General features: G+C 42.3%; 1 protein-coding gene across 1 annotated transcript in view; it reads left to right on the top strand.

Annotated features, from left to right (window-relative positions):
- Window positions 1-18,393, top strand: part of SLC35F1 (solute carrier family 35 member F1) — a 349,356-nt gene that overhangs the window by 171,595 nt on the left and 159,368 nt on the right. Inside the window, exon 2 of the mRNA XM_015409056.1 lies at window positions 8,502-8,677. Within this exon, the coding sequence (XP_015264542.1) occupies window positions 8,502-8,677 (176 nt within the window). The remainder of the gene's footprint in view (window positions 1-8,501; window positions 8,678-18,393) is intronic.

Genomic DNA, 18,393 nt, shown 5'->3' with positions numbered 1-18,393 from the left:
GCTTAGCAGCTGCAGAGCAAGAGTAATAGGGATTGCTGTTTAGATTTGATTCCCCTGCCCCATCAGTGGTGGTTGCCTTCTGGAGATGTATCTTGTCTTCAGCAACATACGATTCAAGGCCAACAGAGATGGTGTATACAAAGATGGCAGTATGCCATCCTCTCTCACTGACTTGGTCTGGTTGGGTGTAAACCAGCTTCATATGTTTGCAAATCAGTTCAGAGGAAGAAGAGAGTTGTATATAAAGAATAATTTAAATGATGCATGACATGAAAATTAGACAGAGTTTCTGTAGAAAAAAATTCAAGGGACCTCACTTGTGGGGGGTGTGTGTGTGTGTGATTCATTTTGCTGTAGACCAATGAGCTTTTCCATCTCTTGCTTCATTTGAGTCCCCAGAGCACTGTTCCACAGGCCAGGAGCTACTGTATGCTCACCCTTTTGAAATCTGTGATGGGAGAGCTCCTATCTCCTTTTGAACTCTTTATTTGCACCAAGAACAAACTCATTCAGATACATTGCAATTTAAAACTCTATTAAAAATAGGAAAATGAGATCAGTGCCCTTGTTTTTTGGGGGGGAGGAGTTTTTCTCCCTCCCCAGTCTGTTCTATCAACATGTGTCAAACCCTGTAATAAATTTGCCATGCTGTCGAAAGCTGCCACATTTTCTCACTGCGGCTGAAAACTAGTGAGCAAGGGAAAGATTTATCTTGGAGCCTAAGGGAAAACCAATAAACTGGAACCATCTCATTCTTAACTTGTATCTAAAATTGAAGGTTTTATGTACTGAGAAATCCCTGCTTATTTTCAGCACTTAATTTTGCTCTGTGCTAACTTGTTTTTCTCAGTATTAATTGGGTACAGTAGGAATTTAATACAAATGCTTAAGTATGGACCCTTAAAGAATCTGGTATGTTTGCACCAGAAACCAACTGAAGTGATTTCCAGGATTAATTTTGGCCTGGACTGCTGAGAAGAGGGGGGAACATGAAAGTTCTTGGAGTCCATGATCCTCGGCAAGGGGCTTGGGGGGCAGTAGCAGCATTATCTGTACAAATGAAGCATCCATGATGGCTCTGAGTGGCTTTGATTGCGGCCTTTCTTGTACACCATGTCACGATGCATTGTGGACATCTATCTTTCTTGCTATGTATTTCTCCTTTTAAACATACTGGTGAGGGAATAGGAACCATGTCTGCACAATACTGGAGAGCATCACTTCAGTTCTGAAATTTGGTTGTTTTAGCAAAACAGTCTCACTGACCTGCAGGCCTTATTCCATCTTGCCCTCTGGGGGACTGGACACCAGAGGCCATCCAAGGTCTCTACCTGGCATGTGCCATTTGCCTGGCTTTTAGGGTTGCCAAGTCTATTTACCTTGGCGGCGGGATAGCCTCGCCGGGCTCCGTGAGCTGTTGGTGGATGTGCGTGTGCGCGCCGCCAGCACGTCACCAGAAGTGACGCGCGACATCGACACGTTGAGGGAGTGGCCCCAATCGTCAGAGGGAAAACCATAGAGTTTTCCCTCCGACGATCGGGGCCATGCCCCCAATGTGATCGATGTGGACGCAGCCACGCTGCGCTTCGGGGGGCGGAGTTCCCCCCGGAGCCCGATTCCATGGCGGCGGAAATCAGGCCTCCAAAGCGGGGTTTTACCCGCCACCCGCCCCCACTTGGCAGCCCTACTGGCTTTCCCATCCCTCAGAAGGGTTTTTTTCTTCTTCTTTCGGTTCACTTACTGCCAGTACCTGACCTTTGTAGGAGTTACCTACTGAAAGGATCAGGGTTCCCAGCTTCCCTTCCTTGTGCAGCTGTTCTGAAGCCTTGCCTCATGCCTACAGCTGTCACCATGGGGACTTGCATACCACTGGGGGATTAGCAGTTTGCCAATAGATAGACTGCCCCCACACTGGTTCCCATTTAAAATAGCATGTTCAAATGGTAGAGGTCTAGGTGGTACAGAGAAGAGCTGACAGTATTATAAGTTTTAAAACAATTATTAAAAAGGAAATGCCCACCATGCATACTGCCAGCATAGCAACAGATTGAGCAAGGGATCCAAAAGAAATGGGCAAACATGCAATTCCTCTCTTCCTCACTCTGTAAATGCTGTAGCCAATGTTATTGTAAGGCAAGCTCCTAAATGCAGAAGTTACAGTGGTCCTACAAGGTTACCATTACCTCAGAGTCTTTCTCCAGGCCTGCAGTCCCCCACATAGCAATGGCTACCTTCAAGAAGGAGCCAGGGTAACAGCTCCATCAGCTTAAATGGGACCAGAAAAAAGAGATCCTCCCTCTCAAGAGGTTTTATTTCTCTCCACCTCCTGAGGGTCAAAGAAGCTTTCCTGAAGTTTCCAGGAAGTTTTTCCTGAAGCCTATTTGGCATTTTAAGGCTTCCACATCTCTGTTCCCTGTGCTGGTGTGAGCTGACCATTTCATTGTCAAGAGAGAGAAATTTAAGGTATAAGTTTTGTATAATCCAAACCTCCAAAGTAAAATGCCTATCTCTTCAGTTGTCCTGATCAGAAATAAGAGGCCTTTAGCATCACATCTTCACAGTCATCATAATTTCATGGAACCCCACTGAGTGCAATCACTGTGCTTGAGGACTGTGGGAATACTTTGTTAATATCTGAACTATTAATGAACTTTGAATATGAACAATATCTAATGGTACTTTCATGTGCAGAAGTTTGGTTTGTCTTTCAGTGCTCTGAGCACTGAATTCCCTTGGTCATGATGGTTTACGTAAACTGTAGCAAAAATCAATCCGGATATTTTAATCTAAACAGGAAAAAGACCTTATTTTGTTAGGACAACGATTAGCGTTGCCAGCTCTGTAGTGGAGGCTGGCAACCCTGGGAAACACATAAGTATGTCCAGGCCTCAGATGGGGCCGGAGCACCCCGGTACGGCACTCCGGGGGTGAGGCGCTGGGGGGCGGGCACATGGTGAAGCCCCGCCCCTGTTTCCGGCCGCCCTCTGCTTCCAGCCTCATTCCATTGCAGAAGGAGGCAGAAGCAGGAGGATGCATTAGCTTCCTCCCTGCCCCATCCTAAATGTTCCCGGAGCCACATGCTCCGGGAAAGATCTCTCCCCCCCTTCCTGCCTGCCTGGGGCCCCAGGCAAGCCCCCCCCAACCCCATCCTCCATCTGCCTGGAGCTAGCGCTCTGGGAAAGATCTCTCCCCCCGTCCCTGCCTGCCTCCCTTGGGCCACTGCGCACAGCCCAGGCAAGGACCCCAGCCCCATCCTCCATCTTCTCGGAGGCATGCAGAGCCGCACATCCCGGGAAAGATCTCCTCCTCCCATCCCTGGCTAGAGGCGATCTGGTGTGTTCTGGTGGTTTGCAAAGTGAGTCTCTGTGCCCTTAAGCCTGGGTTAGTTGAAGAAGGTGAGGGGGGGGATTTTTCAGGTGCCATCTCTCTCTCCTCTGTGAGGGAGAATCTGCCTCTCCCCCCCCATGTCTACCAATCTAAAGCAGTTCAGTGGCATCTTTAAGACCAAATTTTTATTCAGATGCAAGTTGTCTCTCCTCTGTGAGGGAGAATCTGCATCTCTTCCCCCCCCCCAATGTCTACCAATCCAAAGCAGTCCAGTGGCACCTTTAAGACCAAGTTTTATTCAGGCACAAGTTTTTCCTTCTCTGCTAGGACAGATCTGCATGCCCCCCCCTCCACCCATAGCTATCAATCGAAAACAGTCCAGTGGAGCTTGAGCGGTGGGTGTTGCCTTTGGACACACTTCCGGTGATGTCAGGGGGTGTGGCCTTCTGACACACTTCTGGTGATGTCAGGGTGTGTGGCATATGCTAATATGTTATGCTAATGAGCTCCTGCACCTCTTTTTCTATGAAAAGACCCCTGAGTATGTCTGCTTGATTTCTGTGCTTCCCTCACTGGTTTAGGAAAGAATTTTCTAGCATAATTGGTACTTGCTTTGATCGAAGGAATGTCCCTGAGCTAGGCATAGTCATGGATGGATAGAAGCAAGGGCCTTGGTGAAGTGGTAACAGAAGCAGCAAGAAGTTGGAAATGGCCTTTCAAGGAACTTTATTTAGCAGATACCTAAGCTTGCGCACTACTGATCATGACCTTTCTTGTGGTTCACAGTGCAATCTTAAGCAAAATTACACCCTTCTAAGCCCACTGACTTCCGTGGACTTAGAAGAATAAAACTCTGCTTATGATGCCACCCATAGATGGGCAGTTTTTGCATTTAGTAGAATTAAGTGTTTATTATGGTTATGGACTTCTACAATCCAACTTGATTTCAGCAGAAATCAAAAGCATATATATGCCTTTTTGTTAGTGTTTCGGTTTAAATGAGCAAGTGAATATGAAGGTAGTATTCATAGAAATTCTCCCTGGAAGAAAAAGCAAATATTTCACTCGCTCAATTGGGTAACCTTCTCCTTTCTTTATAGAAATGCTTCTCAAAAGGTTACTGAACAATAACAATATAAAACTTCTCCCTCTATGCCAAAATGATCTCATAACTATCATGGGTTTGTGCTGGATGGCATTTGTGTAATAGTTCTTGTACGTGAAATTGTTACTCTTTTAAATAAAAATGTGTAACTTCCCATTAAAACCAATTTCCTGCAAAGCAACTGATATAAAATTTGATTCTAAAAAGATTCAGGGATGGTTTTTGCTGACCTGTTTGCATAAATGGAGAAAAGGATCGTAAAGGGTAGAGAACATTAAGAAAGACTCAACATGGTTTTTACTTAGAGAAGTATCACCTAACAAAGATCTTTTAGGGTGCCATTACAAGCTTGTATACATTAAATTTACTAGGAGCTTTAAGATTTTGACCAAGGCACCCAAGAAAATGTAACATATAGGTCATCTTGTAGACTGCTTACATGTTTGGAACAATAAGTGGAGCATAGAGAGAAATCAACAGGTTTCATCTCTACTGATGACAGAAGTCCTCAAGGTAAGCCCATAGTCTCCTTTTGATGGTGAGGGGGAGTTAAAAATATGATCTTGAGTTGTGACAGACAGTGAAGACAGTCAAATTTGTGGATAAATCTGAATTATTCAGGATAGTGACATTCCAAAAAGATGATGAAGAGCTCTAGGAACAGCTCTCCAAAATGACAACATCACAGAAGACAAATTCTCTTTAAGTGCAAAATTACAACTACAGGGTGAAATTTCCCATTTTTGTGCCACCAAAACTTGAAATATTTGGATTGCTTCAGAACAGGAATAACCAGTTTATGCACAGAATAGCTTTACTTTGGAAAAAACAGATCATCCAAGTTTCAATTGTGTTAGGAATTGTAGGTTAAATGTGCATGCACCTATAGAAACATGTTGCCAATTTGTACATCTGGGTGTGGTTGGTTATCTCTATCAGAGGCTGGTGTGGTGCAATCAAGGCAACCACCCACCTTTTAAAAAAAAGATTACATGAAATTAACAGCCCACATTAGTGTTGCAATATGGAGCACAATTTACTCACTTGTATAGTAACAGCTATGTCATGAAGTTATAAATGAAGTCTTGCCAGGTTTGTCACATATGTATTATGAAAAGACGTCTGTGGCATAGGGCACAAGAGAACTTTACTGCAATGCAGCCTGTTTTCCCTGCTGTATTCTTCCATGTTTGGGTATGAGGCCCAACGCTTAGAAGTTTGTTTATATGAAAGGTAAAAAAATCACATTACCAACAAAACAGTTCTTTCAAAATATAACTGCCTTGCTAGTAGTGGAAGGATTTGTAGTGACAGTAGTCAATGTAAAGAAGATGTGTCAAAAACAGCTTCATCACATTTTAATAATGGATGGGGGATTAATGAATGCTCAGGTGAGTACCATCCTCCACAAATGGTTCTCCACTGAAATGCTTACTGACTCCCCTATTGACTTCTTTAAGTGAACTTGTAAAAGATATGATCTTGCCATCCATTTTATTGGCTTTTCTCTTTCCTTCTCTGTCTTGGCAACTGAGATCAGCTCCTCTCTGTTTTCTGGATAAGTGTTCTGGACAAGTGTCCAGAAATCAAGTTTTTGGCCATATCCAGTATTTATTTTTTTATTTCAAACATTTATTAGCTGCCTTGTCACCTTATAGGAGCTCAAGGCAGCTCACAATGTAAACAATAAAATACATTTTAAAAAACCTCCAGTTGAAAACAGTAATTTTAAACAGCTGGTAGGGAAAAGAACTAATCAAAATCTGTCATGAATAAAACTGTCTTAGTTGCCTCCTAAAGACTGAGAATGAGGGGGCTAGGTACATCTCCCTAGGGAGGATGCCCCAGAATCGTGGGCCTACCATTGAAAAGACCCTCGTATACTCACTAGACAAACTTCTTGGGTCAATGGGACAGTCAAGAGGACGTCTCCTTCTGATCTTAGTTCCCAGGTAGGAACATCTGGAGGAAGATGGTCATTCAGATATCCCAGTCCTAAGCCATATAGGGCTTTTAAAAGTCAAAAACAACCCCTTGAATTGGGCTCAGGAGAGCATTGTTAGCCAGTGTAATTGCTGTAGGATTGGGGTCACTTGATCCCAGTAACTGACCCCAACCACCAGTCTAGCCACAACATTCTGCACTAGCTGCAGCCTCCCAACACTGTTCAAAGGTAACCCCAAGTAGAGTGCATTGCAGTAGTACAGTCTAGATGTAACAAATGCATGAATCACTGTGGCTAGATCTGACTTAACCAAGATTGGGTGCAGGTGATGTACCAGCCAAAGCTGGGTGAAAGCACTTCAAATGACATTAGCCACTTGATTTTCAAAGGTGACTACAGTGTCAAGTGATACTCCCAAGCTGTGAACCTCTTTTTTCAAGGGGAGTGTAACCCTATCCAAGACACAAGAGATCTCAAGTTCCTGATCTTCCTTTCAACTAAACCCAGAGCACTCTGCCTTGTCAGGATTAGGTTTCCTCTTGTTCACCCTCATCCGGCTCATTACTGATTCCAAGCACTGGTTTACAACATCAACATCTTCCTCAGAATTAGGTGGAAAAGGAAAGTAGAGCAGGGTATCATCCATGTGTTAGTGACACCACAGCCTAGTACACAGAGTGAGAGGTGCAGAGCAAGGGTAGAACTGAGTGCAATTCTAGATGATCCCATCACACCCAGTGAAAGCAAGAACAGCCTTCAAGAGACAGAAGCTTCTCCCCCTACTCCATCCTCAGATTATTAATCGGGATGTCTCAGTAATTAATCGGGATACTAATTGGGTCAAATTAGTGGGTTCTAGATCAAATCAAGCCTGAACTCCCTAGAAGCTGAAATGACCAGATTGAGGCTATCAGACTTTAGTTGTATTATGTGAAGACAAGAATCACTGGAAAAGACAATAATGCTAGGGAAAATTGAAGCTGGAAAAGTGGATGACCCAACATGAGATGGATTGATTCAGCAAAAGAAGGCATGGACTTCAGTTTGCAAGACCTAAGCAAGGGTATTAACAATAGGAAGTTTTTGAAGGCATTAATTCATATGGTCATCACAACAGCACTTAACATACACATACACATGCACACACACTATCGTATAAAGGTTTGGGTTGCCTTAGCACTGAGGCCTTACAAAGAAGTAAAGTCTAGGTCCACATTCTCCACTAGAGATTCGACAGAGTGATCTGATTTGACCTGACTGGCATTTCCCGCCACAGAGTGCCTTCAAACATACCTTCTCCCCACCCAGACCTCTCTTCTGCTTCCTTTGGAAATGGTCCCCAGGACCAGTGTTCCCTCTAAGCTGAGTGAGTGTGAGCCAGCTCACAGTTTTTTAGCCTCCGGCTCACACATTTTTCTCTTAGCTCAGGAAGGAGGGCGCCAGAGCAAACTAACTTATGCAGCAGCCGAATCGCTGGCTCACAACTTTAATGCCCGTAGCTCACAAAGTAGAATTTTTGCTCACAAGACTCCACAGCTTACAGGGAACACTGCCCAGGACTCCCTTTTTCTCACCTTTTGCCCGACAGGGATGTGGGGGGAGCTTACTTCCAACCCTGCATTCCAAGCCAGGAGAGACTCTGGCCCTATAGCTGAAGTCAGGACCCATCTCAGAAGTGTGCTTTCGACCCGTTCTAAATCACCAGTGTTTGTGCAGTAGTTTAAGTCCACGTCTGCCATAATGTCACATGGATCTTGCCTTTTCTGTGGCATAGCGGTTGGATTATTGCCCTGGACTCTTGCTGAGTATGCCCCTGTTCACCTCACTGTTGTGGAGAACTCTACCATTTATCTTTTCCACTGAAAGAGAAACTTGCACATGAATTCCATGTGTAGATCAGAATTTCCCCAGAGCTTGCATTTGGCTGCATGATTGGAAAATGTGATGTGCTGAAATGTTGAGTAGTGGACAGTAGAGTTAATTTTGCTCTGTGTTTCACTAATCACTGAGTAATCTTTCCTGCCACAATTTAGTATTTTACAAAATGTGTGTGTTTCTGGATTCTTTCCTGCCCAGTCAGTGATGCTGATTATGTTGTATCTTTGTCTTCCTTTCTTCTTCCAGGGAGCTTCTGCTGTCTATAGCTCTTGGACAGGTTCTGTCCCTGCTTATTTGTGGTATTGGCTTGACTAGCAAGTATTTGTCGGAGGATTTTCATGCCAACACTCCAGTCTTTCAGAGCTTCCTCAACTACATTCTCCTATTTTTGGTTTATACCACAACATTAGCTGTTAGACAAGGTAAGTGGAACTTTGTAGATGTAGTGTTGGTAGAAATTGTACAAACGATGGGATATTTTGTGGCACTCTTTTTTTTTTACACAAAGAAGGCTACAAAATCACAGTATCATGTATGCAGTCTTTTAAAAAAATGAGATATTTTAAATTGGTGGGAAAGAAGGGTTTGTTTGTTTTTTTGCTTACATCCCCTGTTGTCATCTGTGCTTATTTTTTAATCTGTGTTGAATTGGAATACATGTTTTATTCTGGAGAGCTGGAGTCCAGTGGCACCTTTAAGATGTTTAAGCTGGAGAGCTGGGTTGTACATCTGCTTATTTCACTGAAAAAAGTTCTATGTAGGAACGAATAGTGGTTCTGAAGATGAGTCAAAGGGCCAGACTAAATGTTATGGTGCCATTTTAGAGCAGAATTTGGCCATTTAAAAATGCTGCGAGGGCCCGATCTGCTGCTTTGCCACTTGAAAAGGTGCAGGGGGGAACAAGATTGCCAGATAAGTATTGGACCCTCTCAGCATTTTAAATGGCAAGGTTCAGCTACCCATGGAAGCCATAACATCTAGTTTGGCCTTCAGAGAGTGTACAAATTAAGGGAACCTAAGGGAACCTAAACAGCATGATAAAAAGTAGAGACATCACCCTGCCAACAAAAGTCCGCATGGTCAAAGCAATGGTATTCCCAGTAGTCATGTATGGCTGTGAGAGTTGGACTATAAGGAAGGCCGAGCGCCGAAGAATAGATTCTTTTGAACTATGGTGCTGGAGAAGACTCTTGAGAGTCCCTTGGACTGCAAGAAGAACAAATCAGTCAATCCTCAAAGAAATCAACCCTGACTGTTCCCTGGAAGGCCAGATAATGAAACTGAAACTCAAATACTTTGGCCACCAAATGAGAAGGGAGCACTCACTGGAAAAGACCCTGATGCTGGGAAAGATTGAAGGTCAAAGAAGACGGGGACGGCAAAGGATGAGATGGTTAGACAGTGTCAGCGATGCAACGAACATGAAATTGAGCCAACTTCGGAGGACGGCGGAAGACAGGAGAGCCTGGCGGGAGATTGTCCATGGGGTCGCGAAGAGTCGGACTCGACTGTGCGACTGAACAACAACAAAAGCTCAATTGCTGTGAAGCAAGGATAACACACAGTTCTTGAGCCAAATCAAGTTTCTACCCCCAGGACGTGTTGCTTAGAATATCTCTACATAGTTTCTTCTTGCTGTTCTGTTCTCAAGAAAAATATCTTCTGCCTTGGACTGAAATGTGCTTTCAAGGGCAAATATATGCTATTGTTTCTGTATAATCTCATGCAGTTTCTACCCTTTTTTCCAATTTGAAGAGCTTTCCTATCCAAAATAGATTAGAAAGGGAGAATGTATTTAGATTCAAATGTATTTATTTAAATAAACAGACTATCAATCCTAAAATGTTGAGATGAAATTGAGTAAGGAAATTCAAATGTATGGGATAAATAGCTATCAAGAGCTTATTGCCCATATTTGAGTATATAGGCTTGAAATGTTATTTTAGTTGTCAACATTTGGATTCTTCCCTGTTTTACATCTGCTAGTGATTTGGTGCCACTCCTGCTGCTTAAATTCTTCATTTGTAGCACAGTCCTGTGGAGCAGACTGTACAGCATGTTACAGATAGCAAGTTACTCACTCCCAATGGGACGCTTGTGATTAAGAGGGCGCTGCTGTGTTCCACTGCAGGAAAGCTACTAAATGAGGAGTTCTGTGTATCTGTTAAAACTTTGTTAGACTGGCAAACAGTGGTATCAGAGACTGAAAATGTAACCTCTTCGTAAGGGAGAGCTTGTTTCAGCAGTGTTTTAAAAAACTCCACTTTTCAGTGCAGATCGGTAACAAGCCTGTACAACATAGGAACTCTGGGCCAGTTGTAGCTTCACCCTGTCTATTTGCCACCTCCTGGAGGAAGCCAAAATACTATCAGAACCAAACCAGGCATGACAGCATCCTCATATTTTAACAATGCTGTGAGGGTCTGATTGGGTACTGAGGCACTCTCATTACCCCCTCCCCCAGTGTCTTTTCAAGTGCTGAAATAGCTGCCCCCCTGCACATCTGTTTTGGCACTTGAAAAGGTGTGGGAGAGGGAAAGAAATGTGTCGGCCTGTCATGCTGCAGTCCGGATTCTGGGTGAATCATGCAAGTCAGGTGGTAGCAGGTTGTCCAGTGACTTGCTTGTGGCCTGGCCCTGATTAGTTCTTCCAAAAATGCTAAAACAGCCCTGGAAAGAGCCCTCTCATCTTCCTTTTATAGACAGAAATCAAGGCTTTAAGGCTGGCAATAATGTTTCGGTTGCCTATCAATAGCCACTCTGGGTATTCATTTCATAAAGCTATAGGACTCCTTGTATTGTTTTGTAGAGTCCCCCCCACACACACACACTGTATCTTTTTTCAGATTTCAGATATTTTTTTCAAACCTGGGGCTTTTTCAGGTTGGTAGAAAGAGCTTTCTGATCTCTTCATGGTTCCAGACTTTGCATTTAAGTATCTACATATCTGGCCATGTTGAGAATTAGAAATAAAGATGGGCACAATACATACAATTAACAGTGCAGTAAATCTGGATTACAAAGTTAGAGGACAATAAAATAAAATCAATACAAAGAGCAAAATAGTCTAATTTTTTTCAGATAGTAAAAGTATAATCTTATTCCTTTTATTAAAAGAACCCTGTTGTACAATTCCATGTTACTCAATATTTCCCTTGAACAACTCCATTCCACATGTTCTGAAGAGTGATAGAACTGTGAGAGTTTTTCTGATGTCTTCAGGGAGGCTATTCTGCCAGGTAGGAGACGCCACAGAAAATGCCTATGTATAGGCAGTTGCTGATCTTACCTATTTGCAGGGTGGCACCTTCAGAAGGCTTTTTGAAGTTGTCTTTGGGGAGCATATTAAGAGGTGGTTCTGCAGATGTGTGGGTCCTAGGCCATAAAGGTCTTTTAAAGTAATAACTTACATGTTGAATTGAACCCGTAACTAATTGGTAACCAGTGGAGTGACTGCAGAGAAGGTACAATATGCATACTCTGCCTAGCTCCCAATTCTAATCCAGCTGCAGAATTCTGTACAAGCTGGCATTTTCATTGGTATTTATTTTATTATTTATTAAATTAGACTTCTATACAGTGTGCTATAGTAGTCTACCCTCAAGGTTACTGTGGCAATGGCCCATATGACCAGATCAGCTGGATCAAGGTAAGGAGCCTATGTCCAGGCTAAGTAAAAATGGAAGAAATAATTGTGTACAGCTGCATTAATTTACTTCTCTAGCAGTAATACTGGGTCAGTTGTAAATCCTAGGCTTTTAACAGAAGCATCAAGGGTCAGTTGAACCCTGTCAAATGTGGGAAGTGCAATGCCCTGTAAGACGTCAGCCTTCCTTACTTGCATCACCTCCATCTTGTCAGGGTTCAATTTCACACTGTTCACCTTCAGTCATTTAAATACAGCAGCAAGGCAGTGGTTGGGTGTCATCAACGTATTGATGACAATGAATGCCAAAAGTGTCAATGGTATCTCCTAAAGGATTTATATAAAGAATAAGCATGGGAGATAAGACTGAACCTCATGGAACCCTACAGGGAAAGACCCACACCACTGATATCTGGTATCCAACAGCAACCCCAATTCCAACTATTTAAAGCATTCCAAAGTACATCCTTTAATATGTACTTCTACTTCTGGTCATCTCAGAAGGATGGCAATGGTGCATTGTATTATTAGCATTTGAACATTTTACAGTTGCATCCTTATGTTATGTATTTTTCATTTTAAATATTTTAAAATCCAAATGCTATATGTACAGAAACCAATGAAGCTAGATTTATACAATTAAACTTTTGAAACAAGCGGGTATACCTGGTGTGTGCATAGCATGTACGAAAACAAAAACAATCTGTTCTATGTGCTATGTTTTGTTTTTTTCAAATTATTGAAGTCAGGAACTCACATTTCCACTTCAGAACCAACATTTTCACCATCAGCGTATCCGAAATATCTTACATAATGTGGTTTTCAACTTCTACCCCCAAATTCTGCTTGAAGCATTTTCCACACCTGTTTTTTTCCAGAAATATGTCCAGACTGTATTTTTTGTTGCCCTTCCCTACAGCTTTGTGAACCATTCAAAATGGGAGAAGGTATGAGAGAGTGTCGTCTCCCTGGATTCAGAACACTATGATAAAATTGACACTAGTTTTTCTAGTCTGGAAGACCCACCCATGACATTGCATAACTTGTATGTGTCTGAAACTCCCTTACTGCAGTGAATTGCTGGGAGAGTCAACACCTGGTGTGCTTGTACTGATGAACTCAGATGAAGTAAAGTTAAGACAGTAGTGTGGGAGGGCACAGAGCAAAAATAGAGACTGAAGCAGGAAAATGGGGGATCTGACAGAGAAATATGTGGGTTGGGGAGAAGGAAAGGTATAATAGAGATGGGGCTGCAGAGAGAAAAGAGCACTACGGATGCAGAAATAAAAGGGAGCACTGTGGACAGGAGGGAGACTATTGAGGTGAGGAAAGAGAAGGTGGAAGATAAAGTGCAAGGAGGCATGTGGGAAAGAAAGTGATGAGGGGAAAACAGATTTGTGCAGTGGGGAAATGAGAGAAGAGGGGATAACTATGAGATGGCAGAGCAGACCAGTGGTGATACATAGAGAAAGCAGTGAATGTGCACAATAAGATGCAGACCGTGATGAAAGAGAATGATGTAGAATAGGGCAAGAAATGGTTAGTAGAGCAACAGGTTCATAGTGAGAAGAGAGAGCCCATGCTGTGAGGAACAAAGAGCTGGGAGACAATTTAACAGAGAATGGGATAGAACACCCGAGTGTGTTAAGTTGCATCCATTTATGATGATGCTGTGATTTAATGACCTCCAAAATGTCCTATCGTTAACACCCTTGCTCAGGTCTTGCAAACTTAGGGCCTTGGCTTCCTCGATTCAGTCAATCCATCTTGTGTTAGGTCTTCATCTTTTCCTGCTGCCTTCAACTTTTCCTAGCATTATTGTCTTTTCCAGTGACTCTTGTCTTTTTATAATGTGACCAAAGTATGATAGCCTCATTTTAGTCATTTAGCTTCTAGGAAGAGTTCAGGCTTGACTTGATCTAGAACCCACTTATTTGTCTTTTTGGTGGTCCATGGTATCTGTAAAACTCTCTTCCAACACTACATTTCAAAGGAATTTATTTATTAGGTTAATTTTTAAACCACCTTTCCCTGCTCAGGGCAGTGTACAACAGTAAAAATACATATATAAGTTAGCAATAAAAACAGTAAAATCCAATAAACCTAACAAAGATGACAGTGAGACTACTGATGATGCCACTGCCCTGGGGGGGGGGGGAGAGGAGCGCCAGACTGATAGAAACTTTTGCTGCCCTCAACCAAATGCCTGGCGGAACATCTCTGCCTCGCAGGCCCTGCAGAATTGCATTAGATCCCACAGGCCCCAGATGTTATTCGGCAGAGAGTTCTACCAGGCTGTGGCCCTGGTTGAGGACAGCCGGATGTCTCTTGGGCCAGGGACCACCAGCAGGTTCTAATCAGTTGAGTGTAATGCTTTCGAGGGGGGGAGTATACCAGGAGAGGCAGTCTGAAAGGTATATAGGTCCCAGACTGTTTAGGGCCTTAAAGGTTATGCCAGAACCTTGAACCTGATCCAGTACTCCACTGGGAGCCAATGCAGCTCACACAGCACAGGTTGAATGTGTGCCATTCATGGGGTCCCGGTAAGGACCCGTGCTGCTGCATTCTGGACCAATTGGGGTTTCTGGGTCAGTCTCAGGGGAATCAACTTTCTTACTGTCACCTTTCTTCGTTGTCCAACCTCCTCATGCATACATAGTAATGGAGAGTACTATGGTATAACTTATCTTGATCTTGTGCACCAGCAACACATCCTCACACTTAAGAATCTTTTCTAGCTCCTTCGTGGCTGCCCTTCCCTGTCTTCAGCTCTGTATTTATTTACTAAATCATTTATATCCCACCTTTCCTCTTGGTTCAAGGCAGCTTACGATAATAGTTAAAACATCCCCTGGTACAAATCAAATATAAAATAGGAAGCCCCAGATCCCTTCCTCCTACCCCCTTGCACTTGCAGTGCTTTGAGTGTACACCTAGAGATGTGAAGGTCCAGATAAAGAACACTTTTTCTGAGGATTACTTCTTCCAGTTTCCCAATAGCAAAACTGGCAATTTTGAGGAGCCCTGGTGGGGGGACCCTCCCAAAGAATATTGTCACTTTCAGAATTAGTTAAAGGCTTTTAATAACAAGGTGTTATTCAAAATCTGTAGTCTGAAGATTTTTTACATATGACAATCTATAACATTAGATAATAACAATCTATACAGCTTATTTTCAAGCATGGGTTTATTGAAATGTGACTAAATCTGCCCACAGTTGAAATGCTGTAATGTGTATATTACACTCTTGAAAAGTTAAGTGTTTTCGGTGATACCAAGTTTAACTCGATATTAAAATGGTGATAGCATTATTATGACTGTATGAGATTGTTTCTGTACAGCTACCACGCTCTTTTGTTTACTACAAAATTTGTGTTTTGAGTTTTCCATTTGCATTTATTTCTGCTTCTTAGATAGCAATATGGAAGATACACATGCTTAAGGTAACCATAGGTTGCAGCAATTTGCAGCTGTCCATCTCTATTACTGGGTGTACTCACAATTTTGCTTGTAGAAAACTGACATTTATACTTTGAAATTTCATAAATATGCCAAATAGTGCATGGTAATTAAGGGTTGGATCTTATGTAATGTGAAAAGCGCTACTATGCATAAATGGTGATTTCCCCTCCTACTACTAAAGTCATCCATGTCCTACAAATTGTGCGTCAGAGGACGCCCCCCCAAAAAATATCATGCGGGTTGAGGGGCAACAGTGAAGTGGAAAATTGATGAATATCACACTTCCCCTCTTTCCAGAAGTAAAAGTGCCTACTATGAGGAGAAACACAGCTTAGGATACAAACTATTGTTGTAAGTGATGCATTTTATGTTGTTAAAGCAGTAAAATAAGTGCAGGCTGGATAAGAAAGTATTGCATACATTGAATTCCTCCCCATTTCAGGTAACTAAAGACATACCTACAAAACAATTCTAAAAATACCAAGATTGTATATATATACATATACGATAAACAAAGTGCCAGAGATAGAAGATTGGATACAAAAAGTTCTGTTCATGGCAGAGATGGATAAAATTACAAGAAAATTAAACAACAGAGAAGATGAAGAGTTTTTGGAAGAATGGAAGGACTTTAAAACATATCTGGAAAAGAACTGGGATGTGAAGCAAAGTTTACTGTATTTAGAACAATATTAAACCCACTGATTGTTATCTAAAGATTTAAATGTTAAGAAAAGTGAGAATATTTAATGTTATACTGAAAAAAGAGATAAAAAGGGGAAAGCATTGTGGGAAGCCGAGGAGGGGGGGAGGTATTGGGAATAGGGTGAATGAAATGTAATGGAAACTATTAAGTGTGTTAGCTATATGAATTCTCAATGAATGAAAAAATAAAAATTTTGTTAACCAAAAAAAAATAAAATGTAGCATTAAAAATTTTAAAATTACAGACCAGCATTTTTGACATTTACCCAAGATCTTATAGCTGTGTCTTTATTTCTTGGATGATAATAACATAAGGTGTCCTATTCATTTAATCTTCCTAGAGTTTTATATGCATCTTTCAAGAATAATTATAAATACTAGATAACTAATTCACAAATATAGATAAGATTTTCATGAATTCAGAGAAATTTCACCTTGCTGTTCTAAGGCTGCTGCCACATGGGACGGCTGAAACGCGGCTAATCAGAGCCGCACCGAACTTGAGACGCCGTGGCGGGATCCCACTCCAGTAGAGCGCTGCAAGCCGGGCCGTGGGATCGGCCGGTGCATCCTTGCGCCGCCGCATCTCGGCCTCCAGGTGTACTGCGCATGCTCGAGCATGCGCAGTACACCTGGAGGCCGAGATGCGGCGGCGCAAGGATGCACCGGCCGATCCCACGGCCCGCCTTGAGCCGCTCCAAGGGATACAGCCACCTAGGAAGGTGGTGCTTTTTTGCTGTGCGGTATCGGCGTTTGGGACGGAACAGGGACGGGCAGGCAACGATTCCCAGATGTTGCCGTGGGATCGTGCCCGTTTGCTCCGCCCCTGTTCCGTCCCGCTCCCGGCCCAAAAGGCCTCGTATGGACAGGACCTAAATAACCTAAAATAGGATACCAAATCGTTTCAAACTCTGAGTTATGTGTACATAAAATTTAAAGAATCAGTTATCTTTGCCATCGTATAGTGTTTACATCATTTTTTATGCCACAGAGATAATTGGGGGGGGGGCTGCTGTGTTTTTCCAATAATGAGCAATAGTTGTTTTAGCTATAGTTGATAAAATAACTATTATTACCCTACGTGAATACGGTTGAATTCTGTCTATCTAATAGTTCAGAAATAAAGATTCAAGGGTATATCCTGTAATAGAAGATATTTTTTGTATAATCATTTCCCAGAATTGTTTTATTTTAGGGCAATATAACCAACAATGCATATATGATCTGATGTGCCCACATTGTTTCCAGCAGTATGGACTTATATTAAGTTAGAAAGTATTTTGGGTGTATAATACCAATGGGCAAGAATCTTAAAAGTTTGAAATTTTATTAAGAGTCCAGACAAATTATAATCGATAGATGCCCACATTTCCCCTCAAATGTCTTCATTCAGAGTAATTTTACAATCTTTTTGCCATTTATCCTGATATGATACCTTTCCAGGTGCTTCAGTTTCAGTACTCTGGTTTCTCTTCAGATCGTATAGATCTTTAACCTTTCAGTGCACTTTCCAAATGGATTCACTTCCACACTGTCATTTTTATCATTCATTTGTCTCTATTGCTTTGGGTCTCTTCCCCCCCCCTTTTCCACATGTGTTTTGCTCCCTCTGGGACTACTAGATAGAGCAAAACACATGGGGGGGGGACCCTGAATAGGGACAAACAAGTGACAAAAATCCAGTTGGAAAGTGCATTGAAAGTGGATTATTTAGTGTGTGCGACTGCAGCCTAAGATAGATTGATCTGAAATAAATAAATAAAACCTGCCAAGTTCTGTAGGGGAGTTGTGGAATCACCCCTTCTAAAGTTTGTTAGAAAAGCTGAAGAAGTCACATGAAGATGCCTTGTAGTAAATCAGAATATCAGTCCATCAAGGTCAGTATTGTCTACTCATACTGGCCGTGGCTCTCCAGAGTCTCAGGTGGAGGTCTTTTACATCTCCTACCAACTAATCCTTTTAACTGAAGATGCCAGGGATTGAAGCTGGGACCTAGATATACTCCACTATTGAGCTATGGACCCCTCTTTGTCATGGAGACTTTATTTATGGGCTGACTCCACACTGTGCTTAATCTCTGTCTGTTTTTCACTGTGAAGCAAGGAAAATGGTGCCAGTGAGGGTGGGGCCCAAAACATGATTTTTTTCCCCATCTTCACAGCATCCGATGGTATTTTGACTACAATCTTTCCCAAAAAATTATACAAACCAGGTTTGCAAATGATCACGGCAAACCTGGAGAAAGCAGAGAAAGCTGGCAATTCGGGGATACCATCATATGGATGCTCCAAAAAAAAACAACTGCCGTTTTGGACACCATACCCAA

The sequence above is a fragment of the Gekko japonicus genome, unplaced genomic scaffold (genome assembly GCF_001447785.1).
Source record: "Gekko japonicus isolate JY-2015 unplaced genomic scaffold, Gekko_japonicus_V1.1 scaffold50, whole genome shotgun sequence".
NCBI lineage: Eukaryota > Metazoa > Chordata > Lepidosauria > Squamata > Gekkonidae > Gekko > Gekko japonicus.
Note: the sequence above shows the minus strand (reverse complement) of the source record. Positions and strands in the feature narration are given on the sequence as shown.